The following is a 27,429-nucleotide window of genomic DNA, read 5'->3' as shown; positions in this document are numbered from 1 at the left end:
AACTTTGGCAGGCTAGTGGAGCCTATGAAACCCTTGTCAGAATGTTTTAAAATATATAATATGCATAGCATTACAAAGAAAATTCATTATACTAAAATATAATAAAGTATTTTTAAAATAAGTTCACATGGGGCAGCTAGGTGGCACAGTGAGTGGATAGAGCACTGGCCCTGAAGTCAGGAGGACCTGAGTTCAAATCCGCCTCAGACACTTAACACTTACTAGCTGTGTGACCCTAGGCAAGTCACTTAACCCCAATTGCCTCACAAAAAAAAAAAGTTCACAGAAGAAGGCTATGCATCTCTGCCCTATACTACCAAACAGATGATCTTCAAACACTTTATACTATTAACTCTCCCCCAATCTAACCTATAAAATCCCATCATAACCTAACACATTACAAGCCCCAATGCCAAGATTCTATACAAGACTATCTAACAAACAGGTTAGTTAAAAAACAAGCATAATTTTGTTAAGTCAGAGAAAAACAGAATGATAATTTAGAGCTGGAAGGGATGGAGAAACCAGTGAGGTTAAGTAACTTACACAAGGTTACAGAAGTAATAAACAATATATCTATGCCCTCTGACTCCAAATCTAGCATTTTTTCTACCCCATATCACATTATTTCTCCCTAGCTGATCTTTTTTCGCATAAAACAGTTTTCTTTGTGTTCATATTTCCTTATTTTACCAGCACAGTGAAGAGTAATATAACCTTATCTCTAACAACAAAACTACCTAATCCTTCTTTTTTCATTACAAAGGTATAATGTTATTTAAAAACCCATGTTTGCACCAAAGTCAGTAGCTATTCATCAAAAAAATTTTCCATTTTCATATACATGCAACAGAAGTTTCTTTAAACAATGTCTTCATTCACTATAATAACTACTATGCAATTCAACACTTTCTTTAATAGGGTGAAAGGTTCTCGATTAGGCACCTTGGAAATAAATAAGAAATAAAATACTACTTCCTGCCCTTAAAAAGTTTATAACAGAAATAGAATGATAGAACAGAAACTTTTGAAATTTTATAATTATATACTTTAAGTGTGTGACAATTGGAGTGACGCCATCTACTAGAGAGTTACTGTAGGAAAGCTCCGCCATGAGGAGAAGGCGTCTGAAGGCAAGCCATGTGGCTTGGAAGGTCAGTTCCTTGATGTCAGGAAGTGACATGTGCTGTGGGTACTGTCTATCAAAGCTACCAGCCAATTAGCTTGGAGCTGTATGTACATGTGGATGAGATATTCCCGGTTTGCACAGGAGGCTTGTGAGATGAAGAAGGGGAGAGGCTCGCTCTCTCTGTCTTTCACGAGGACATCAAGGGGGAGTGGAGCAGGAGACACTGGCTCCCTGAGATAGATAGCTGAATATAGGCCTCTTTCTCTCTCTTCACCAAATTCTTATGCTCCCTAAGAAATGCTTTAAAAGTCTAAACTCTTGCTAAAGCTTCTAATTTCTTGGCGACCACTAATTAAATTTTTTTAGACAGTACAGCTAGAATCCTAGCTACAAGTGTGAAGCTGACTTTTTTTAAAATTAGTTTATAATCCTGGAGCTAAAAAGCTAAAAGCATTTAAAGCAGGATAATAAAAAAAACACAGGTAAGTAAACAAAGCTTAAAAACAGGGCAATAAATTAATTTGCAAAACTATCAAAAATCAACACAACAAAAAACATTTGTATTTGTAGGTTTAATAACTAGTCAAATGACAATAATATGTAATGTTATCTCCTTAAGTATGTACTTCTATATTAGTATGAAGATAATTATTTTGAAAACAGAATTTTTATGGCAAAGTAAATCAAAGCTCACCTAGTTCTTTAAATCTAGCATTTGCATCCAACAAAACATTTCGAATATTCTGAATGGCCCAAGCATACAACTTTCCAAAAGTTACTTCCAGTAGCATTCGATTAAATGGTGGAATCAGATCAACATCCTTTAAGCAATCTGTAAGTGGTTCCCTTTAAAAATAATTATTTTATGTCAATTTAAATTCTAATATAAGCATATTCTTCTTCATAGCACAATTTCCTGAGAAATTAATACAACAATGCTGAATTTTACCCTATATTTGTTCCTTCTGGGATAAGTCTTTGCCATCCACAGAACATAGCATATTGTACAGACGGAAGTAAGAAATTTTTGGTTGCCAATTTTAAAATAGTGTCTATCCCTTCCAAACGAACTTCTGCTCTCTCCAACTGCAAAAACATAAATATGCAGCTTTTAGACTCCTGTAAATTATCAAACACATGGCAGCATCATGTTCTCAACAAGTTTTACCTGTTTGAGCAAGCACTTTCTCATCTTTTCCACATCAACTGGCTCTTCTTTAAGTGCAAATTCAACAATTGTGCTGAGCAGTGCAGACTGAGGATAAAGGCCTTGAACATTCTGTTTTAGCCATTTGTATTTGTGAACACCTGTAACTGTACTCAGAAGTGGCTGCCATTTATCCTTAAAAACAGAAAGAGTTGCTTCTATTGGTTTTAAATGTCATTACTCACTTTTGTTCTAAAATGTTCAAACTACTAAATCATCTCATTAAGTTTACTTCAAAAAAAAATCACATTAGTGCAAATCAAAATTTATATAATAATGTAAATATACTTTTGTCACGAATGAAAATTTTTCAAACTATTCAAGATTTTAGGCATACAAAACACACAAATATAATTTTTATAAAATATTTCCAAAATATTTTTTAAAGACTTGTCAATAAAATTTTTTGAAAAACACAATTCTTTCACTACAAACACTTGTTACTAATTCTACATTCAATTTAAAGTTCCTAAGGCTTCTTTTAAGTTTTACAAAATGGAACATAGTACCTACCTCAAAGATTTTTAAGAATCAAATGAGACAGTAAAGCTAAAGTGCTTTGCAATTTCTAAACTATGTCAGTGAAGATTATTAATAATAATGTATAAATATGCATTAATAATTAGAATAATTTCTCAGAGTTACTGAATATATATTATGCAATGAAATGGCAGAAACTAAGCATCAGAAAAGACAACAAGGTAACAGTGGTGTTATTATTATTGTTAGTATTATTATTATTATTAATGACAATAATAAAGATTGATATGGTACTACCACCTCATATTTTTCATCACAGCAATGTCACTAACCTAAAGTCATTCAACAAATTAAATTAAATTTTATTAACAACCTAAATATGCAAAGTATCACACCATACTCATTTCAAAGACAGTCTAAGAACAAAATCAGAATATCAATTGGCACTCTCCTTTCCTAAGTTACTATTTTTCTATTCAGTGAACTGCCAAGTCAAATAACATCTTTACATAACATACCTTAGGTGATTTAACTGGAACAGGTCTTTTATCTACAGATACAGGACTATGTGGTAGAATACATGCTTCTTCTAAGTCACCCTCTTCATTTCCAATCTTGGACTCTTCCACATCAGTAGGTTCTGATTTTTTGGGTACTGCTTTAGAAAAAATACTACCTTATCATTTAATAATGTATTTAATTATAATTTATAATTTAATTAGCCCTATTTCAATTTAGAAATATTTAAGCTTGAATCTACATACAGGACATTAGAATTTTGCTAAAATTAACTTACACAACCAAAATACTTGAATAACAAAATAAAAGGTCATTTCAGAACCTCTCTTTGAAATACAGCTTCAGGGTTTCAATTGGGTTGGCTGTCAGAAAATAAAACTATGAATTTATGTGGATTCCCAAAGTACTGTGATAAATATGTAAGAGAACCTGAAGTGGCATAAATCAGTAAACATAAGTTATTATCCTACAATGTGCCAAGGATTATACTAGGCCCTGGGAATACAAAGACAAAACAAAATGTTCCTTGTCTTCAACATGTACACATACATGTTGAGTATATACATGATTATCTGAAGAAGGAAGGAGGCATTAGCATCTGAAAGGACCCTGAGGTGCTAGTCAAGTTCCAAAGAAGGAAAAATCATATTATAAACCATTGTGTCACATAAATGTGAAAAATATGGCAGTGAAAAGGAAGATTTGGACAATGGCTGTAAGGTTGATTGAAAGTGGTTTATTTTAGGATTCTGGAGATATGTACGTGCTTATAAGCACATGGGAAGGAGACAGTGAAGAAGAAAAACTGAAAAATCAGGATTAATGGATTTTGGTACTAGAAGAAGTGAGGGCCTCAAAGACAGAAATGGGCTCAAAGACAGAAATGAATGGGTTAGCCTTGGCAAACAGTCAGGAACCACTGACTCAAATAAAAATAATGAGAAATAGGGAGTTGAGGAAGCACATTTAAAATGACATCAATTTTCACAATAAAAGATAAAAAACCATTTGTTATGAATGGAGGTCTTGAAGAGTGGCTACAGTGAATCTGAAAGATGATCAAATAAGATCTAAATAAAAACTCTCAAACAGCAGTCAGGGCCAATCATCTCAGATTAAAAGCAACAAAACTTTGTAATGAGTGAAATCAGCATAATTATTACTTTCTTCATCATTACTCAGAAGGACAGAAATAACTACCCAAGGTCAAGAATTAGCAGCAGAGTAATAGTAACAGCAGCAGCTAAAAAGCATCAAGCTTTAAAGTTAATGTATACTACCTTACTTACATTTAGTACTCTCCTTTGATCCTCACAAAATAACTCTGGGAAGTAGGTGCTATTATTACCCCTTCTTGCAGAGAGTGAAAATGAAGCTGAGACAGAATGACTTGCCCAGATCACTAATCTGATAAGGATCTCAGGTTGGATCCAAACCTAGGTCTTCCTGACACCATATTCAAAGCTCTACCCACCATGCCATGATACCTAGCAATTGATAGTGGATGTAGTCATCCATCATGATAAATATTCATACAACTAAATTAACTAAGGAGAAAATAAACTGGAGAACATGAAGGGGAGAAAGGTTACAAGGAGAGGGAACTGAAATTTCAGAATGACTGACAGATTGAGAAAATGTAAGTACAGGAATTGTGATTCAAGATTAGCATTTCAGAATTCAGAATAACAAAGGGAATATACACAAAGCAATAGTAGTAAGATAATGTGTGACAGAATTACAAAGTCTGACATTAACTCTGATGTCAGATTTTTTGACAAATTATCAGAAAATAGAAGTCTCTAATTGGGTTAGCCAGGGATGTGACAAGAAAATTATGAAAACTTGAGTCACTAAGGAAGGTAGAAAAATGAATTCTCTTCTTCCATGGTCTGTGAATCAGTAAAGAACAGAGGGAGCAGCCTGCATCCAACAGGAAAGAGATAAAAGTGTCATCAAGAGAAAGTCATTTTTCAGTTAATCTGAAGAAAAGAGAGGGGTGGTGGACATATCCACCTTGCTGTCTCACAAGCACCTTAAACTTGACCTTAAAATGAATTTATTCCACATAAACAATAGCACTTATAGCAGTCATAACTGATTGACTCAAGGAACACTGATCAACTAACAAGTATTTATTACTCAACTACTATGTTGTACTATATAGGATCCATAGGATCCTAATTTTAGAAGCAGAAGAGACTTCAGTGGTCATCTAATCCAATCTTCTCATTCAATGGATGGAAGCCAAGGCACAGGAAGTTAAAGTGACTTGCCTAATGTCACAAAGGTAATAATTGGTAAAAACAGGATTTGAACCTATATCCTCTGATGACAAATTGCTTTGAGAGCTGGGACAGTGTCATGTTTCTTACTCATATCCCCAGTGCCTTACACAGAATAGAAACTTGATAAATGTTTGTTGAACTGTAATTATACAGAAGAACTTATAAAGAAAGGGGGTGGGGGGTGGGGGGGTGGAAGGGTCCCAAAGAACACAACAAAAAATGCTAGTTGAGTATTGGATGAGTTAGAGTATTAAAGAAGGATATGGGAACTTTCACAAAGATGCATAACTTTAGTACAAAATAATGCAGAGGTTCATAAGAGATAAAAGAATTGAAGACTTTGGGGGGGGGGGGGGAGGACTACGTTTCCAAAATAAAATACAACTTAACAAAAGATATCACTAACGTGTTTTGTTTTGTTTTGGAGAGGCAATTAGGGGTTAAGTGACTTGCCCAGGGTCACACAGCCAGTAAGTGTTAAGTGTCTAAGGCCGGCTTTGAACTCGGGTTCTCCTGAATCCAGGGCCAGTGCTTTATCCACCGTGCCACCTAGTTGCCCCACTAATGTGCTTTTTAAAAAAATGCAGAGGGATGATTTGGCTGAAATATGTATCAACTTGGGTATAAAAAAAAAATTCCCAAAAGGTTTAATCCAATTATACTAAGTTTAACTAAATGTCTATTACCAGTATACACATAATTTTGAAAAAATTATTCATAATAAAATTTATTAAATTTTAAATAAAAAAATATTGATTGTGATAATAATTATTAAATAATTTTGAAATTACTTTCTAGAAAGTAATAATCTAAAATAATACTCATTTTTATAATAGAGTTCAAGGACACAAATTTAAAGGTTTACATTAAGGAACTTAGATAAATAATCAGGATTTCTACTTCTATCATAAGCATATGTAAAAGATGTTATGGCTATAAGGCTATATGCCAACTTACATCACAGTTAATGAGTAGCTATAGTTAAAAACTATAAACATGGGAGTCACCGCCCCCCCTGCCCAAAAAAACCTTACAATCAAGAAAAAAAAATGATAGTATTTTCCCACTTTCCTTATGTTCTTACCTCTTTTTTTCCTTCTCTCGCGTATTATTTTCTGAGCTATCCTTCTCCATCGAGGCAAAGAACTTAAAAGTTTAAGCTTGGACATTATTGAAAGGTCATTGCAAACTGCAGGACGCAATTCATTAAAAGGAATCGCAAACGTTCAATGACAGGAGCACACACTTCCTTATAAGAACGGCCCTGTTCCTGATGTGTCTGGAAGTTAAACACAGCGGTAGAGGGGAAGACAGTCACTTATTTTTTTACATATAACTAGAAGGTATAGAAGAAAACATAGAGTCATGATACTAAATATACTTTTACCTTAATTAGTGAGCATTTTGCTTGGTAGACAAACTAACAAACATCCACTACAGACTTGGGCAAAGTTCTGTGTTTGACTTGGTCAACACCAAGTGTAACTGGGTGAACTAAAGATAAGGCCACATGACCAACACAAGGCATTAAAAAAAAGAAAGAAAGAAAAACCATAATTTGTACTATAAGCATAAAGTAAGGTAGCCAAGAATATATTTGTAGTACATGTAAGACCAAAATACCGATACCTAAATCTTCATGCTTTAGAAGACAACATAATAGTAGACGCCCCACCTCTTCAACGGGATGTTCAGGAGGAAATGTTATTGGGTTGGGTCAAAGGCACTGCTTGCAGTACCTTTCTATCTGACATAAAAAATCCTGAAAAGAGAAACAATTAAAACTAACCACTTCACATACTCTGATACCTACACTGGTGCCAGACACTTGAAATATTCTGAAATTTTATTTTAATATAAAACCAAATTCATTACCAAAAAAATGTTTCCCTTATGTACTTTAAAATGCAAAACAGTATTTCATTAGTTATGTAAATGAGCCTAAGAGTATACAGAAACCAATGACAGAAAAATGCCTGTGGCATAACATAATAAAACTGAACATTAATAAATGATGATTCTGGGTACTTTTAAATACTTTTCTCAATTAACTAAAACACTAATTGTAAGAATAATATTACCTTGGGGCAGCTAGGTGGCACAGTGGATAGAGCACCGGCCCTGTTGTCAGGAGGACCTGAGTTCAAATTCGGCCTCAGACACTTGAAACTTACTAACTGTGTGACCCTGGGCAAGTCACTTAACCCCAACTGCCTCACCAAAATAAAAAACACAAAAACAAACAAACAAACAAAAAGAATAATATTACCTTCACAGTATGATCCTGAATGTTATTGTCTGCAATGGCTTGCAAAAATGGTTGGGAATGATCACTCAAAGTCAATCTATGGGAATATAGTTTAGATTTGTTTGGAGTGGTACTTCCAGGAGAACTGCAGTGGTCTTCATCTTTCTCTTCATTGTAGCTGTAATGTATCTGACTGGTTTGCAAACCTCCAGAGAATATAGATGACTTAAGCCACTCTGGGAAATGTAGAAACAAAGTTTAAAAGAAAATGTAGACACAATAGTAAGCCACAATATTCTTTACCAGGAGGAGGATAGCAGGGGTATAATCTAAAAAGTGTTGGACTTGAAATCAAGAAAACATGGCCTCAAATCCCAAATACTTATTAGCTATTTACTCTGGGCAAATTGCTCTGCTGCTTTAAGTTTCAGTTTATTCATATGTAAAATGAAAATCCATAACTTTCCCTACTTGTCTTATGTCCTTGGTTGTAAGCAAAGTGCTTGTAAACCTTAAACTATAACAGGAATGTGGGAAGGTATTATTTATATGCCTTGAAAGCTGTACACTGAGCATGCTCACATAGCTGCATTTGCAAGTTGGAATATTTCCCCAGTCAAAAACATCCAACTTGTCCTTATCCTGTGAAGGGCACTGTTTCTGGGCCAAGAACTATAGAAATTAATATTGTTTTCAATATCAAGGAGTTGTTGATATGCAAAGAAATATGAAGAACACTTTTAAGGAAAATATGAATTAAATTTTAACATACTGAAAAACAAATAAAATAAAATTAGTACATAAGCCCTGATTTGGGTCAGCCTGGTCAGGGAAGACAAGAGTTAGGAGACCTGCCTTTGAGACATATTAACGTGTGGAAAATGGGCAAGTCACCCAAGCCACTAAAACTATATGAAACAGGTTATTATTCTTAACAAGTGGAAGGAATTTCCATACTACTACCAATGAAATAAATCACAGCTTCAGACTCCCCCCCCAAAAAAAATGCCTTGCAGGGATACTGAGTAAACACAATAAGATTAATTCTGAGGTAAACACTTCCCAAGAAGTGATCATCTTGAATTGAGTTTCAGAGTACAAAAATATAAAGACTTTTAAAAAAAAAGATAGGAAAAGCTTTTCATATGAAAGAAATGACATACGCCATGGAAGACAAGTTAAATACAACAACAAACAACTGTTCTTGCCCACTGTCAATCAAACAGTGATATTTCACTAAGGTAGGAGCTAGGAATACAAAGAAAAAAGTGAACATTCCTACTCTCGAGGACCTTACAATCTATTGGGTAGACTAAATAATACACATAGGTGACATGCAAAAAGATATAAGGGAAATAGGGGAGGTAGAGGCACCTACAGCTCAGAGGAATCAAGAAGGCTTCTTGTAGAAGGCAGTGCTTGAACTGAACTTCAAAAGAAGTCTAGGGCAGCTAGATGGCACAGTGGATAGAGCACCGGCCCTGGGTCAGGAGTACCTGAGTTCAAATCCGCCTCATACACCTTAACACTCACTAGCTGGTGTGACCCTGGGCAAGTCACTTAACCCCAATTGCCTCACTAAAAAACAAAAAACAAAAACAAACAAACAAAAAAAAGAATCCAGGAATGTTAAAGGAGAAAATAAGAAGGCAGTAGATTTCAGGCATGGAGGGGACAGCCAGTAAACACAAAGGTAGTGACTGAGACAGGGAATGGAAAGCTATATATGAGGAATTTGCACAAGGAGGAATGGCTGAACTGCAGTGTGTAGAAAGGGAAAAATGTAACAGAATTATACACAGAATCCCTTGTTTCTTCAAAGTTCTGTTCAACCACAACCTTCTACAAGAAGCCTTTCCTGATGTCCCCAGATGTTGGTGTGCTCCCTCCCTATATCTTCTACAAGCTCTGTGAGAACAAGGGACACGTTCTATCTAGGGATTGCATAGTATCTAAAACAGACAGCTTTTACATGGTAGGATTTTAACAAGTGGTGACAAGTTCTATATAGGCAAAGGTTGGGGAGGAAAAGATAATGAGTTATATTTTGAAAATGCTGGATTCAAAATATCTCCAACTTGAAATGTGCAGCAGAGAGTTGGTGATACTGGATTGGCATTCAGGAGACACACTCAGGCTAGATATACAGATCTCAAAGTCATATCTTCCATAGTGATTAGTATTAAAGCCATGGTTAGTAAAGACATTGTGAAAAGACTGTAGAGAGAGAAGAGAACCCAGAACAAAGCATTAGAGTATGTGCAGTTAGGGAGTTTAATGTGGATGAAGAGCCAGCAATGAGGAGTTAGATATATAAGAAAAAGAGAAGAGAGAATCCAGAAGGAAAGAATGTGTTTAACAGTAATGAATACAGAACAAAGGACTAGAAGTATGAATAAAAAATGATCATCACATCTGGCAATTAGATCACTAGTAACTTTGGAAAGAACAGTTTCAGTTGAGGAGAAGAGAGTAATAACTATAAATAGCATATTCTAGGAATGTGGCTGAGAAAGGGGAGGGGAAAACAAAGGACAACAGATTTAAGGTGGATAGCAAGGTCTAGAAGGATGGGGAGATTGGTGTGTTTGAAATTAACCAGGAAGGAACCAGTGATAAGGAAAGAATGAATATGGGAAGAAAAGGGAGAGTGGATAAGTAAAGAAACTGAAGAAACAAAAGGGAGAAAGACAGGTAGGGGAGGACTGAGTAAAAAACGTTTGAAGAGCATCTGTGGAAAGCGAGACAGGGAACCAATTAAGGAAGAGTAAGACTGTCCTGCTGCAGTGAGGTGCCCAGTGGAGATTAGAAAATATAATTTTGGGGGAAAGGCAGTAAGCCCTCAAACTCATGACACGAATACTCCAAAAAACCTCCAAATATGCCATAGGACAATTCCTGTAGCAGCAGAACCCACAAAAAAACAGGCCGAGATCATTTTCCAGCCAAAGACAGCTTGGAAGGTCAGCAGGAGGGGGCTACTGTGCTGGGGCAGGAGTGGAACCCAACCCCACGGTCACACTGACACAGATCCAGTCTCAGGAAGGCTGAGCCAGAGAAAGAGACCTCCAGAGCATCTGAATCAGCTGCAATGCCACTGTCATCTGGAAGTAAGCTCAAGGTCTGGTGTGAAAGGGCTGAGCAGTTGGCTGGAGGGAAATTACAGAGGGTCTCTGCTGGTGCTGAGGCAGAACTTGGGTGTTTCACCCCTGCTGGGAACCAGGAAGAGGCTTGAGGAGCAGTGGCCAACGTGGGGGAGAGACACAGGCTCTCTGGAGCTAACAACCCACAACACACAAAGCTTTGCTGACTGGTTAATTAGCAAGTCGACCAAACCAGAGAACAGGGCCAAGTGAGTGAAGAACCTTCCCTCCCTAAATATCACCTTAAACCCCTGAAACTTGGGACAGTACATTCTGAAGCAGTGCCCCCTTTAAGAAGGAGTTAAAAGTCAAGTAAAAGACAGCAAGATGAGCAGACAAGAGAAGATGCAGACCATAGAAAGCTTCTTTAGTAACAAGGAAGATCAAGGGTGCACCTCAGAAAATGATAGCAACATCAGGGATCCAAAATCCAAAGCTTCCAAGGAAAAATATGAGAATTGGTTTCAGGCTATAAAAAGCGCTCAAAAAGGACTTTGAAGATAAAATAAGTGAGGTAGAGGAAAAAAATGGAAAGAGAAATGAGAGTGATGAAGGAGGGTCATGAGAAAATATAATCTTGTACTGTACTAGTGAGTTCAAATGAGTGACTTTTTCTACCCAGCAACACAGGAGTAAAAAATAGAGAGGGTAGATGGTTGGAGTGATCCAGTTAGGATTTGGCAAGGGATGAGTGGCAAAAAGACAAATGGGAAAGGGATTCTAGAATTGATGACAGTATGAAGATGAACTAGTTAACCATAAGTCAGGGTTGGGAAGGAAGAAAAAGTGAAGTTTGAGCAGGGGTAATAGCCTGAGAAAGTAATTAGAGGTAGAGGGATTGGTGTTTACTAATAAGTGCACAGAAGGAACAAAATAAATTAGATCACAACACAGGAATGTCAAAATCTCTGACATTTGAAAGATATGTAAAATTAGTTTCTTAAGTGTAATCTACAGCAAAGGAGTAACAAATAGTGAGTCACCTTACATCCTATCTTGGCACTTTTATCTGTAAATGATCTTATGTACCTCCAGAAAAAATTTCTTTTATAATATTCATAAGGCATTTATCTGTAATATGGCAAGGGAATGCTATGGTTACTTTTCAATTAACAGCACTTTGGTGGAAATGTCAATGTCACTTCTTCACAGATGAAAAACAAACTACTTAGTGGAAGGCAAACTTATTTTTAGGATCGTAAAACCCACATAATTTTGGTAGTATTCTAATAGACAAACTGAATACTTTCCCTTAACTCATAGCAACCAAAACAAGTGATAATACAAGAACTGATGAGTGACCATAAAAAATACACTAATACTCTCAAAAATAAGAGTTTAAAAGTAACAAGTTTCCCATCAGCTTGATGAAGCAAATTAGTTACAAATTGAGGAGAGGATTATTTTTAATTAGGCAAATATCATTGCACATTTTTATCTTGAGCTCTTCACTCAAAATATATAAAATCAGAGCAGGAATGATATTAAATTTAGCACACTCCAAAGTAGGCCCTCCTGACAGTTTGCAAGCTAGACAATTTATAAGCCATTAAATAATGTTATCATGTATTAATATATTTGATTTATTCCTAGATGTATTCTAATGTTTATCCTTCCAATATCACTTCAAATTTAAAAATCTGTAATAATCTTTATTTTCCTAATGTAAGAGTGACTTGATCACTATTTTTACTAATTAACAACAATACCCCATCTTTCATAATGCTATTTAATGGCAAATTGATACTAAGGACAATTTAATGTACTAATCAATATTTTAATTCCAAAGGAAAAAATTTTTTTCTTACTGGCACATTCAACCTCCACAGGAGACAATGGGTTGTACTCATTGCTAAATAGGAAGCATGAAGTCCCAGAAGGAGACCCAGATTCGTTCAGGGTCTATGAGAGGTGAAGAAAGACGCTAAGATCTGGCGTTGTAATCACTTCCTTGTCAGGCTATTAGAAAAAAAAATCCATCATCAACTTGAGAATATAGATTTAATTTAAAATGATAAAGAAGAAGAAAATCCACAGGTTATATATTAAAAAATGAATAATCTCAAAACTCAATTTCAGTTCCTGTTTTCCCACTTATTCGTGAACACAACCGCTGTCTAAAAATAAACGTGCTTCAATGATAAAATTAAACTCTTTTGCACATTACTTGAAAAGTTTCTAAGCACCTTAATTTGATGACATATATCAAATGTACCTTTTAATTATAAATCAAAAATGAAGCTACAGATACATTTAAATTGAAAAATTACTCAAGAAATAGAAAGTTCCTAGGTCTAAAGTACCTAGGTCTTCAACATATACCTTGCATAAAATGTTTATATTCCTAAGCAACCCTGTGGAAAACCAAAAGAACTATGTAACTATGTATTCCCCTCCACAAACTGTGGCCAAAAACATCAAGTGGATGCTCTACTAAAAAGGAACCCTTTCCAAAAAAAAAAGGAAAAAATATTAATCAGATTCAAAATTCATTGTCAAAAAATAAAAAATCTAAACTTCACTCAATTGTTAATCATCTAATATAGAGTCTTACTTATAGAAACAGTTCTAAGTTGCCAAAAAATGATAATTCTTTGATTATATTATTCATGTTTTTAAAAAAAGATCTTATGTAAAGGCAAGGTTCAACATAAATATTCATTAACTTTAGCAGAAATTTTCTAGAGGAAGTAACTTAGCCATTTCACATCCAGAGTAATTATCCTCAACGGAAGAACACTGCCTTAATTAACTTTGTATTATTATATAAATGATTTTTTTTGCTATTTCAAGTTATATAGTAATACCAAAACAAAATATCTTTAAAAGAAGCGATTAAATAATTTTCCAAATTCTTGGTCCATACCAACCTTAAGACAACAATATGAGTTGGTGTATCCAATTCAATATTGAATGATTCCAACATTCAATATAATTTAAGAACATTTAAACAAAAAGGATGTAAACTGCATTTCTTCTGAGAAATATCCACATCTTCTGTATTAAATATCATTTTAACAATAATTTAAAAGCTGTAGCAGGGCAAAGCCAAGATGAAAGGAGAAACCAGGAAGCTGCCTGAGCTCTCCCCAGGTTCCCTCAAAAACAATGCTAAATCAAGCCTCTAAACAGATTCTGGAGTGACAGAACCCACAAAAAGGCAGAATGAAACAATTTTCTAACTCAAGATAACTTGGAGGGACTTCAGGAAAGGTCTGTCTCACTTGGGTGGAAGGGGAGTACAGCCCAGTTCAGATGGTATCCAGGCTAGTGATCAGGAGGCATTTAGCCAGGGCACCAATCAGCAACTGAGGCTCCTTGGTCCTGCCTCAGCAGGCTAGTGGCACAACAAGCCATCTGTGAAGCCTTCTACCCCAGCAGAGAAGGCAAACTGGAATCAGGCACAACAGACCCAACTAGGCCAGACCAAGCCAGTACAGTGTGGCAGCTGTGAGCCCCAGAGGCCACAGCACGAAAAAGGCAGTGAACAGACCCCTGGCCCCCAGTGTCAAGAAACTTGAGATAAGTACACCCTCTACCCCAGGAGCACAGCTCAACTTTAATAGTCACAAAATAAGCTAAAAAAAAATAAGCAAAAAAACAGAAAAAAACCCTGACCATAGAAAGATACTATGGTAATAGGAAGATCAAAACACAAATTCCAGAAGAGGGCAATGTCAAAATGATAACATGTGACCACCTCAAAAGTGAATATGAATTGGTTTCAAGTCCAAAAAAGCCTACTTGGAAGAGCTCCAAAAGGATTTTAAAAATCAAATGAAAGAAGTAGAAGAAAAATTGGGAAAAGAAATGAAAGGTATGCAGAGAAAGTCAATACCTTGGAAATGAAACAATTCTTTAAAAAATACAATTGGCCAAATGGAAAAAATCAACTGAAGAAAACAACTCCCTTTAAAAAGTAGAATTGGCCAAATGGAAAAGGAGGTACAAAAGCTAACTGAAGAAAATAATTTCTTAAAAGCCCTAGTACACCACTATATTTTAGGCTGCCTTAAAAATTACAAGGTTACATTTGAACACATGTATTAAATTATGACTCATGAAATATATTTCATATTTCACCTGTCGGATATCAATTTGTTATTCAAATCATTATATCACAAAACTAAAACCAAATTTCATCTAACAGAGATGCAATGTGACCTTTACTCAACTCAAATTTTACCTCCATATACTGGCCAACACAAAATGCATGCATTGATTCCTTGTGTCTTCAAATTGCAATGCAGCTTCCAAAGCAACCACTGGGTCTATCACACTGCAAACTGAGCTATATAAAAAGGACCAAAAAAAAAGAGAGAGAGAGAGAGAGATGAAAAGTCAGTAATTATTAAAAAGGTATAACAAAAATATCTACAGGACCAACTTCTTGGATTCTAACCTTAATATAAGGAGCAATACATGACAGTGATACTTATCCACATCCCAAGAACAGGGGATATCAAGTATCTAAAGTCTCTTGCTAATCAAGGCTAAGGAAAACTCCAGAATGAATGAATGAGTGAATAATAATGAGAGGTGCTAAGCCCCATTTGTTTGGCAGTGTAAATACTTTGAAGCCATTGATACATCAAGATGTACTGGATGATATATAAAACAGGTAATCTAAATGTTCTCTATGAAATGATACAATTTCTGATCATGAAGTTAAAATTAAATCTTACCAAGAATACTATTGCCTGTTAAAGATTGTGTCTGAAAGTCTTTTATATCGTACACTTTCCCATCAATCACTGTCCAGAAGCCTCCATCTTTATTGTGGTTCTCCAGATCAGCTTTACGTATAAGTGTCACTTCCTCATTATTTCTACAATTCTGACCTGTAAAAAATGACCCTGAAAAGGGAGTAAGAAAGGAAAAATACAAAGTGAAATATCTCATTGCCAGTAGGTACACACTATATTTTCATTGCAAGACTGACATTAAAAAGAAACAACAAACTGAGGGCCAAAAATACTCAATGGAATGGTCTAGAAATGGTCATGAGCTTCACACAGAAAATGATCAAAGAAATGCTGCAGCATACAGCCGTCCTGGTTCCCCATAAAGTGGTATAAAAACAGAAATAATAGAATACACACAAATTCCTTTCCAAATGACCCAGAAATAAACATTGGACATCTTAATTATTTACAAATAAATTTAAATTTCCTCAACTTTGTTCAGTACAAAGAGAAAAAGTAAGCAATTTCTATTTTGTTAATACCTAATCAAAGCCAATCGAATATTACTCAGGGAAAAAAGGTTTCTCCAGATGTTGACAAATGACACACCATTTAAATTCAAGACATATACTATATGCTAAGCCTTGTGATAATGGGATTAAATGACACACACCTAATTACTATAATACAAAATAATATATTCTGTAATAATCATGAGTTCTCACTTATGTGGAGCTTTAAGATTTGCAAAGTGTATTTACATGCATTATTTATTTGATCCCCACTAAACCTATAGGGTATATGCTAAAATTCTCCCAATTTTAGATAAAGAAACTGAGACTCAGGGAGGTTAAACAACTTTCCCAGAAACAGAGATATAAGCAAAATATCATATAAGATTCAAAGGAAGTTCAAAAAAATAAAGAACATAAAAAGAGATATGTACAGGGACATGGAAAGCAGAAGAGAGGACAATTGTGTAGTAGCAGCCTGGTGGGTTTGGGTCCAGTTAGGGCTGCTCTGGCCCTGAGGGAGGACACTATGACCATGGAGAAACGTGGGTGATCAGCTTGCTGGGGTCAGTTAGAGATGACTCTTTCCTTGGAGAAGCAAAGTAGTTGATTAACCAGGCAGTAGTTGGTCAAACAGATAATAAAGCAGCCACCCAGAAAGCTGGGCTCCCTGAATTTACAACATGAGCTTAGTTTGGAGCCAGTCCTGTTTGCTGTGTGATTAGGACCAGGTAGTGACAATAATCTCAAGTTAGAAATGTGGAATTTTTATTATTCATATGTCCAAATAGCGAACATCATCATTTTCAAACTGCTCTAACTTTTCAGTCTTAGGTCTCTACCCCCACCCCCTTCTCACCTCTATAAAACTGTGATCTTCTCCTTTGTTCAGGGAGTTGAAGTTAGGCTTCTTCTCCCAGTCATATCTCTATGGCTGTCCGATTAAACCTCCCCGGGAGTTGAAGTTACTCATCTTCTCCCAGCCATACCTATATGTGCTGTCTGACTAAAGAACATGCCATAACCTGTACCTCCCCAGGAGTCGAAGCTTAGGCTTCTTCTCCCAGCCATGTTTCAGTGTGCCAAATAATAAAACCTTTTACTAAAATTTTAATTGGATCGTCTGGGCAAGTAATTCTTTGAAAGAGGAATGTTTTCAAGAACCCATCTAGCAGTAACAGTTGCACAGGAAAAATAATATAAGATACACTTGGAAGGATAGATGACAAGACTATAGAGAATCCTCAACATCTGGCAAAGGAGCTTTAAATTTATTCCACAGTCAAGCAAGGAAGTCTTTGAAGTTTTCAAAAGTACAGGTGAAAAAACAAGACTGAAAATGAAGCCTAGATGTTTGGGTCAAACTGCCTCAGTTTACCCAAATAACTCGAGGAGACCACCAAGTCAAGCAGAGACAGATTTATTACATCCTCATGAGGACGGGCAAAACCCAATTACACATTGAAGTCTTACAAAGATAGGCCCAATCCTCTAGGTTTTTATAGTAATCTTTTTGTTTTGTTTTGTTTTAGTGAGGCAATGGGGGTTAAGTGACTTGCCCAGGGTCACACAGCTAGACTGTGTAAAGCATCTGAGGCTGGATTTGAACTCAGGTCCTCCTGATTCTAGGGCCAATGCCTTATCCACTGTGCCACCTAGCTGCCCCCAACTTAGCATTTTTTTAAGCTGTACACTATAATTAAAGAGGAATTAAGTAAAAGCAAATACATAAGCCTAACATAACAAATATGAAAATAATCAAGACTATGTACCAAGTTGAGTGAACTATAAATTTAGGTTATGATTTCTCATGTCTTTACAATTTTATTATGTCCTTAAATCCAACCCAGATACCTGGCCTAGATTTAAGAACACACGAAAAGTATACATAGTAAAATGGATACATCTATGTTTCAAGTGGCAAATATAGTCTAAATGAATTTCATCACCAAACCACACAATTTCTCTAATAAGATGAAAATAATAAAAGCAATCAAAATATTCAGAGAATGGAACTATTATCAATCTACAAGTCTCATTCCAAAGCAGTACAATTTTATCTGGACAGTTAAAGATAAGATTAGTAGCTATCATTAACACAGAGCATGTAAAAAGAGATGTTGGAGGCCACCTAGTTTACCCTTCTACCTCTAAGCTAGATCATATCTAAGTGATGCTCTCTAAAGCAAAGAATCTATTCTTTTTTTTCTGAAAGCAAACTGACTCCCTCCATTTTCATGCTCCCTCATACTCTTTCCATTTATAAAATCTCTTGTTAATCTAATTCACTACTTAACAGAAATTATTCATGCACATGTAGTATAAAGTCCTAATACTATACAAAATTCATTTTACTTTTCACCCCCCCCCTTTTTGTGGACAATTATTTCTTATCAATCTCTTCTTTATAATAATCTTTAATATGAAAAATCAAGGAAGAAAATCCAGTATCTAAATAAAAGATTTTTATGACAAATCCCAAATTAATATGGTTCTCATATTTCTGACTGTGAATACTTTAAGTTAAAACAAAACAAAAAAAACATACCCATTATTCCAGGCCATGCTAAATCCTCATTGTCATCTCTCTCTTTTCCAGGTGCCAAATGGTTAAACCTATCCAGATGTTCCAGTAGGCCAGCCAAGAGAGGAATTGCCCCAGCTTCCTGCATTAATCCAGGACTTTTACTGAGCAAGAGGACAATAGATACTATCAACTCTGGAAGAAGAACACCTAAATAAAAAAGAAAATACAGTGAACTCTAAAGTATGTCTTTTAAGAAAGAATCTTTTCAAAGCATCCCTTAAGCTAAGTTACTAAAAAATACCTCAGTTTTTAGATTCTGTTCCTTTTTTATTTAGTGTTAATTTTCAAGGTTTTTTGTCCTTCGTCTTAATTCTGTTAGATACATTATAAGTATAGAATTTTGATTATTTTACTAAGCTATAAGAACATATTTTTTCTAAAAAAAATTTCCTTCAAAACTCACAGCAAATAAAGATCATCTATCCCAAATATTCTAAGAGCATACTAGTACTCTTTTCATCACAAAAAGCATCAGGTTAAATTTCCAACTAATAATTTTTCTCCAATTCAAACAATAACAGGTTTTTTAAAAAATCATACAGAGCCTATATGTCACAATACCAACATTTCTTGTTTCTAACATTAATAGTCTTTTGTCACACTGCATCAAAATTCAAAATTATTATCAACTTCTAATTTAAAGATATGTTAAAATTAGTCAAAATCTAAGCAATCAAAAATCACATTCATCAATTATAAGAACTACCTGTTAGATCACCATCCACAACACGAGATACTTCTGCAAAGTGTCGATAACTGGTAGATGCAATGCTAGTTGCAACAGGTAATATATCTCCAATGTGTGTACACAAAAGAGCTGTATATTTTTTCAGCAAAGAACCAACTCCTAACAGCTCAGGACCTTGAAGGATAATATTATACAATTAAGAATTCTATTTCAAATTGCATTTTATTCACTATTAAACTATGCAGCTTTATGATTAAAGTTTTACCATCATTCTCTAAGGCAAAGCTTCTTAAACTGTGGGTCACATAACTGAATGTGGGGGTCTTGAAAAATTTGGCAACGATAAAAGGCTATGTATACCTATGTTATATATCTATATATCTGAAGTCATGTAAAAATTTCTCAGGTGAAAAGGGGTCATGAGTGGAAAAAGTTTAAGAATCCCTGCTTCTTAAACCTTTTTGTTAAGGACCCTTCTTTGAGAGTTTGGTAAAGTCAATGGATATGTTCTCAGAATATTCATAATTGAGAGATATGCTAAATTTCAGTTGAAGGTTGGTGAAAAAAAAGATGCGGGGTTTTTCCCTACTCAAGTTCTTTAACCCTCTGAAATCTATCCAAGGACTCCCAAGGGATTAATGAACCCCAAGTTAAGAACTCCTGTACTATATACTCCTCTCACCTATACTATGGTAATTAAGTTTAGTACCTATCTCTTCTCCTTATTCCATAGATCTTATCTACACGCTTACATCACATGGTCAGAACTATTAAATATTTATACAATACCTAGTATAGTTATTAAAATGCTAAATAAAAGTGGCAATAGATGTTTTGTAACATATAATTTCAACATCTTCCAATTTAAGTTATTCTATAGGAATAATCCTTAGTAATGTTGCAAAAATGTTAGGTGTTGCAGTGGATAGAGGGCTATACCTAGAGTTTGGAAGATTTAAGCTCAAATCTAAACATACACTATTACTAGCTGTGTGACCCTAGGCAAGTCACTTAACCTCTGTCTACCTTAGTTCTCTCAACTATAATATAGGAATAATAATAGCACCTACTTCTCAGGGCTGCCGTGAGGGTTCAAATGAGATGACATTTGTAAAGTGGTTAGCAGATTGCCTGGTACACAATAAATGTATGTCTCTCAATTTTTTTTTTAATTTTTAACTTTCAAGACTTTTCAGCAATAAAAATACTTATACTTTAGATGAAATTATTCAAATTGCTACCCTGTGATAAAGTTTTTTTCATACATAATTCTAATTTTCTTAAAATCCATTTGGTTGTTTTCCATTTAAAAACCAGTGGCATTTTCATTTTCATCTTTTCCTATCCATAAAATCTTTTGTTAACATATGCGTGCGTGTGTGTGTGTGTGTGTGTGTGTGTGTGTGTGTGTGTGTGTCTTTTAGAGAGCCAATCTTATTCATAGGGGAAAATGCTTTCACTAGAAGAACTTAGATGCAAACACATAAAAAATGCAGCAAGACTCAGTCTACTGAGATGGAGCAATTTTCTTAAATGACTTCTTATGTCTTAAGTATGACAGTTCCTAATGCTCTGAGATGGGTATGTGCATTATAATTTCAATGTGTTTACTATATTTAATTTGAAATAACAATTTTACCAAAGAAACACAAGCTTGTGTTCTCTGACATGATCTGTATTCAGTATGAAAACACAATTAAGTAAATATGTTCAAGGGTTATAATAAAGATATGTTCAATAGGAAAACTGAAGAGAAAATAATGTTATTAATTTCAAATCAGCATTTAATATGAACATCCAAGTCCAAATCAAAACATACAGAAAATAGGCACCTTAAATAACACAAAACAATTAAGCTACTTACTAAAGGAATTTGAGACCTGACCACCATTGTCTCCTGGATAGAGTTTGCTAACAAGCAAACGCTGAAAACGAAGTAACAAATCCAGGGAGGCAGATCTGTCTTGACTATATTGCTCATGGTCTAAACAAGACGAAATTCGACGAGCAACATCTTTCAATTTGGCTATTGTCTGTGAAGCAATATTTCTAAGTGAAATAAAAAGAAGATATTTTTTAAAATGAAGTCATTACATTGTGTAAAAAAGGCTATGATATTCTCTGAAGAGCATCATCAAATTCTACTCTATTCTAAACTTAAAATTTTTTTAAATTAACCACATATATTGAAGAGACATAGAACACATTCTATTATAGTAACTTCCTTCACCAAGCATTCTCAAATTGGTATTAGAATCTGAACCATTCTGAAAGAGAATGCTGTGGACCACCAAATGTTCATAGCTATTACTGCTATAATGTTTTATGATTTTTTTTGATCCAAACCTGTTACTTCATTGGTGTAGGCAAATGCTAGCATGAAAAGTCCCTCTACCAATGCAGATAGTCATTGCTCTGCAACTTACTTAGATTTAAGAGGTCAAATGGAACACTGAAAGGTATGGGTAAGTGACTTGCCTTATACTCTGTTACAAGCATCAAAGAAAACTTATACAGAACAGAGTCTGTGAAGTCAGGAGTAAAACAGGTTTTGAAGTTATTTCTGGTTGTATTTTTTTTTCATGCAGTAAAGAAGCACTGGATTTGAAGTCAAAAGAGATGGATTTGAATTATAGCTCTGCTACTTACTACCTGGGCAAGTTTGGGTTAGTAAATAAACCTCTTCAGTCATCATCAGTTTCCTCATCTTAAATGAGGGAATTGGAAGTAATCTCCAAGTTCCTGTCCAACTCTAAATGCTATGAGCCTACAATTACTATGACAAATTTGCATATCATTCAATGAACCTGAAATATTTCATATTAGAACTCACCAATTCTCCCATCCTGTGAGACTGACAAATAAAAGGGCACCATTTTATAATGATACATTCCCCCAAAAAGCTCTTTATGAATCAAATGACTATAAATATGGCAGAGCTTGGCCAGTTTTACTCAACTCATAAAGCATTTATTAAGTGTCTCAGTATAAAGCACTGAATTAGGCACTGGGTAGATGATGAAACCATTCCTTTCCCTTGAAGAATAATACTTCCATCCTATTTGGAAGAGGATAGAAGAGATAGAACATTCACAAAATAAACACAAAGTACACTAAGAACATTCAAAGTAATTCTGATAAGAGTTAGAAAAATCTCTTGTGGGGAACGGCACCTTGAAGTGAGGATGGATTTAATTGATCAAATTGATAGTGAAGCATCCCAAAGAATTAAAAGACTCAGTGACTCAGTTTCCTAACCCTAAGGTTTATTAAAAAAACTGTGAGACCACAAGGAGAAGCACCCAAAGGAGAGAAGGTGTCTCAAATAGGGAGATGGAAATGGTTTTATTTATAGTGAGAGGGGGCAGCTAGGTGGCGCACAGTGGATAGAGCACCGGCCCTGGAGTCAGGAGTACCTGAGTTCAAATCCAGCCTCAGACACTTAACACTTACTAGCTGTGTGACCCTGGGCAAGTCACTTAACCCCCATTGCCTCACTAAAAAAAAAAATAATAATAATAATAAATATTTATAATGAGAAAAGTAGATTATCTCCTCATTATCTTAATCTCCTCCTTGTGGGAGGTTCATATCCTAGTTTGGAAATCCTGGGGTCCTAAGACATCCCCCAAAGCGGGTACCTTTTTCCCACGGGGTGTGTTTTTGGGGTTTAAACGTCATAAGGTGAACCTAAGGACACATTTGGTCTTTCTGCTCATGTTCATAAAACATGTTTAAACTTGTCAGACACCAGACTTTAAGATCTGGTTTCTAGGTATAGTTTCTGTTTCTGTCATCCAGGATTATTAATCCCTGGCTACTATTTAAGCTTCTGTTGATAGTGTTGGTTGATAAGGACTCAAACCCTCTGTTACTGTACTGTTGATGAGAACACAAACCTTAGTTTCTCTGTTAACCCTTTTAGCTGGTTATTTTATCTGTTAACTGTTAAGGGCTAAATTTCTATGTAGTCTGTCTAAAATATCTATTGAGTGGTCGCCAATAAATTATAAGCTTTAGCAAGAGTTAGACTTTTAAGCATTTATTAAGGAGAATAAGAATTTGGTAAAGAGAGAGAAAGACCTACATTCATCTATTTATTACAGGGAGAGCGCATTTCTAGCTCCCTTCTCCGCCAGAGTCCACAGGAAAGAGCGAGTCAGAGCACCAGGCTCCTCCTTCTCCCCCCCCCCCCCCGCAAACATCACTTCCTGACACCAAAGAAAAGACACATGGTCTTGCCCTCAGAGACATTCACCTCATTTCTACAGTAAGTCTCCAGCAGGTGGCATCATTCCAATCGTTACATAACCCTTTTAGCTACTACTACTCAAGTCTTAGGTTATCTGTTAACCCTTTAAGCCTCCTCTATCAACCTGAGCTGAGATCTTAAGGAAGCCAGAAGTTGTAAGAGGTGGAGGTTAAGAGAGAGGGAATTCAAGTATGAGGGCAGCCTCTGAAAAGGCATGGAAACAGTTAATAATATAGAGACAAGTCAGAAAGTCTAACTCTCAGAGTGTATGACAGAGAATAACATAAAATAACTCTGCAACATAAGTTCTCAACTTGGGATCAAGGGATAGTGGATAGAGTTTGTGGATAAATGTCAGGGGGTCCATGAACTTAAATGGGGGAAAAACTTACATCTTTATTTTCCCTAACCTCTAACTGAAATTTAGCACTTCCTTCAACTAGACAATTGCACAACAGACACTATTCAGAGGAGTCCATTAAGTCTGACCAGCCTGCCAAAGGGGACCACAACTCAAAAAGTTAAGAAACCTTCCTCTAAAGCTAGGTCAGAACAAGTTTCTAAAAGGCTTTAAAATGTCAAACAATGGACATTTCATTTTATCTTAGAGGCATAAAAGAGCCACTGAATCTTATTGAGGAGAGTGACATGATTTTATATAAGCACTTTAAGAATATCAATGTGAGGGGGGCAGCTAGGTGGAGCAGTGGATAAAGCACTGGCCCTGGATTCAGGAGTACCTGAGTTCAAATGCGGCCTCAGACACTTGACATTTACTAGCTGTGTGACCCTGGGGAAGTCATTTAATCCTCATTGTCCCACCAAAAAAAAAAAAAAAAAAGAATATCAATGTGGATTCTATGTAGAGAACAGATTAGAGAGGTAAAAGGCTGGACAAAGCACAACCAAATAGTAGCACATTATAGCAGTTAGCTAAGAGATGACAGAGGGCCTGAAGGAGGTTGGTAGCCTTGGTAGCAGAGAAAGGGGAAAGATGCAATAAATGGTATAGAAACAGAATCAACAAGGTATGAAAAATAAATGGACAAGGAATTTAAGCATAGGAAATAAGCCAGACTATGAAGAGTTTACATACTGTAAGGATTTCACCCTTTTGGGAAGCAAAACAGGACTCAACTCTTGACATTATTTTTTTATAAATCTATATTTTCATACCCACTTTATAGGTTTTGAAATAGAAACAAAAGCCATACTATCAGTGTTAATGTTTGTAATGCAAAGCTGCCAAATATGCTCCATTAACCCTCAAAAGTTGTGTGATAAGGAGAAGTAATACCACGGTCATCAGGGGGAAGGGATGATAAAAGTGAACTGAGTAAAATAATGGACCAAAAATAAAATAAAAATCTACTGGAGGATTCAGAAATAGGATTAGCCTATAAAAAGCATTAGCAGCTAAAATGAGCAATCTGATCTACTCACTAGTTTCTGTAATATGAGAACAAATTATTATGTTTTCTTTAAACTCCAAGAGAAATATTCTTCAACAGTCTCTTAACAGTTGGAAAGGATGTGGAAAAAATTGGAACCACTAATGCATTGTTGTGGAGTTAGTGAACTGATCCAATCATTCTGTGAGAACAATTTGGAACTATACCCAAAGGGCCTACAAAACTGTGCAAACCCATTGACCCAGCAATACCACTACAAGGTCTGTATCCCAAAGAGATCATAAAAATAGAAAAGGAAAAGGATCCACATGTACAAAAAATATTTACAAGCAGCTCTTTTTGTGGTGGCAAAGAACTAGAAACTGAGGGGATACCCATCAATTGGGAAATGGCTGAACAGGTTGTGGTATATGATATAATGGAATAATATTGTGCTATAAGAAATGATGAGCAGGAAAATTTCAGAAAAACCTGAAAAGACTTACATGAACTGATGCAAAGTGAAGTGAACATAACCAAAAAGAACATTGTACACTGTATCAACAACATCGTGTGATGATCAACTGTGGTAGACTTAACTCTTCTCAGCAATACAATGACCCAAGACAATGGCAAAAGACTCTCCACATACAGAAAAAGAACTATGGAGGCTGAATGCAGATTGAAGCATACTCTGTCACTTTTGTTGTTGCTTTTTTGTTGTTGTTTGTTCTTGCTTTCTTTTACCTTTTGTTCTAACCCTTACAACATGACCACTGTAGAAATATGTTTAACATGATTGTAATGTATAGCCTATATCCGATTGCTTGCTGTCTTTGGGAGGGGGAGGGGAAAGAGTGTGGAAGAAAAATTGGGAACTCAAAAAAAATCTTTACATGTAACTGGGGAAAAAATTAAAATTAAATAATTGTTTTTGTTTTTAAAAAACAGTCTAACAGTAACCTTAGACCCCAAAACACTGCCCATCCTTCTGTCTACTCTGGAGCGTCAATATTGTTTCCAAAGAACCTACTCATTTGGGTCTGGGTCACAAGAGCAACGTATTTTCTCTAAGTTTCACAGGAAAAAAGGAGTTTTCAACAAAGATCCTGTTAATATGTATGTTCTTAAAATAAAATCTAGATAACTAGGAAGCTGGCTTCATTCATACAGCTTAAGAAGGGAAGTAAGTGAGGATTATTGTCAGAGTAGGTGGGTTTCTCTATTGCACAACTCTGGGCTGCTCCCTATCTTGACCTTTTCAGCTACTCTCACAGTTAGGTAACATGAAACAAGAAAATGGAGCACAGTGATCTCTATCAGCTGTAGAGCATCCAGGTTAAAGAGCATATATTTGCTACTATTTCTTAATCACTTTATATGCTAATACCACGTATACCCTTGAGAAATCTACTACTATTTTTGAGAATGTCTGGTAATAACACCACCCACCCAGAGGATGCATTAATGTAGGAAACTAATAACTGTATGGAAACAAGCATAAGAATAATGGATATCGGGGGAAGCTAGGTGGCGCAATGGATAAAGCACTGGTCCTGGATTCAGGAGGACCTGAGTTTCAAATCTGCCCTCGACACTTGGCACTTACTAGCTGTGTGACCTCTGGGCAAGTCACTTAACCACCAATTGCCTCACCCCCCCCCCCCAAAAAAAGAAGAATGGATAGCAAGATTCCTCTTGCCCACTTCAGTCAAAACAGATGTTTGCTGATAGTTTTGTCTGACCATGAGACTGTCACTTCTTAGAGATGCTTAATATTAGTACATAGAAGGCCTTGTCTTCCAGTTTATGGACAACCATTAGAATCTGTACCTGGGGGGCAGCTAGGTGGCACAGTGGATAAAGTACCGGCCCATGATTCAGGAGGACCTGAGTTTAAATCCAACCAAAGACACTTGACATTTACTAGCTGGTGTGACCCCTGGGCAAGTCACTTACCCATTACCTGCCCCACCCCACCCCCCCAAAAAAATCTGTACCTGACACTAAAATTTCTCCAACCTAACAGGATAGTATGAACATACTACAGTAATTTGTTGACTTACTTAAGGACAAAAGAAATGCGGGATTCAGCATCTTGGACCTTCTGGTAAAAATATATGATGAAGTGTTTCCTATTATTTTGTGGTTTAAAAATAAACTCTGCAGTTCCACTTACATTTAATATGTGGAAAAGATCATCTTTTTTAAGAATAAATTCAATCTCCTCCCTCAAGATCCTAATAAATATTTATAATCAAGAAATGACTGACCACTAAAGTATAAAGACTATATATTTC

The 27,429-nt window shown here is 35.6% G+C and overlaps 1 protein-coding gene across 1 annotated transcript in view; it reads right to left on the bottom strand.

Moving 5' to 3' along the window:
* HERC2 (HECT and RLD domain containing E3 ubiquitin protein ligase 2) overlaps positions 1-27,429 on the bottom strand; it is a 211,665-nt gene that overhangs the window by 104,681 nt on the left and 79,555 nt on the right. Inside the window, 19 exon segments of the mRNA XM_043991382.1 lie at positions 1,824-1,975; positions 2,079-2,215; positions 2,298-2,471; positions 3,335-3,471; positions 6,708-6,836; positions 6,839-6,902; positions 7,011-7,139; positions 7,254-7,385; positions 7,893-8,107; positions 12,823-12,853; positions 12,856-12,908; positions 12,911-12,937; positions 12,940-12,973; positions 15,201-15,241; positions 15,244-15,300; positions 15,700-15,870; positions 18,760-18,945; positions 19,505-19,660; positions 21,351-21,535. Coding sequence (XP_043847317.1) covers positions 1,824-1,975; positions 2,079-2,215; positions 2,298-2,471; positions 3,335-3,471; positions 6,708-6,836; positions 6,839-6,902; positions 7,011-7,139; positions 7,254-7,385; positions 7,893-8,107; positions 12,823-12,853; positions 12,856-12,908; positions 12,911-12,937; positions 12,940-12,973; positions 15,201-15,241; positions 15,244-15,300; positions 15,700-15,870; positions 18,760-18,945; positions 19,505-19,660; positions 21,351-21,535 — 2,210 coding nt within the window.

The sequence above is a fragment of the Dromiciops gliroides genome, chromosome 3 (assembly GCF_019393635.1).
Source record: "Dromiciops gliroides isolate mDroGli1 chromosome 3, mDroGli1.pri, whole genome shotgun sequence".
Lineage (NCBI taxonomy): Eukaryota > Metazoa > Chordata > Mammalia > Microbiotheria > Microbiotheriidae > Dromiciops > Dromiciops gliroides.
This window is presented reverse-complemented; position numbering and strand designations above follow the sequence as displayed.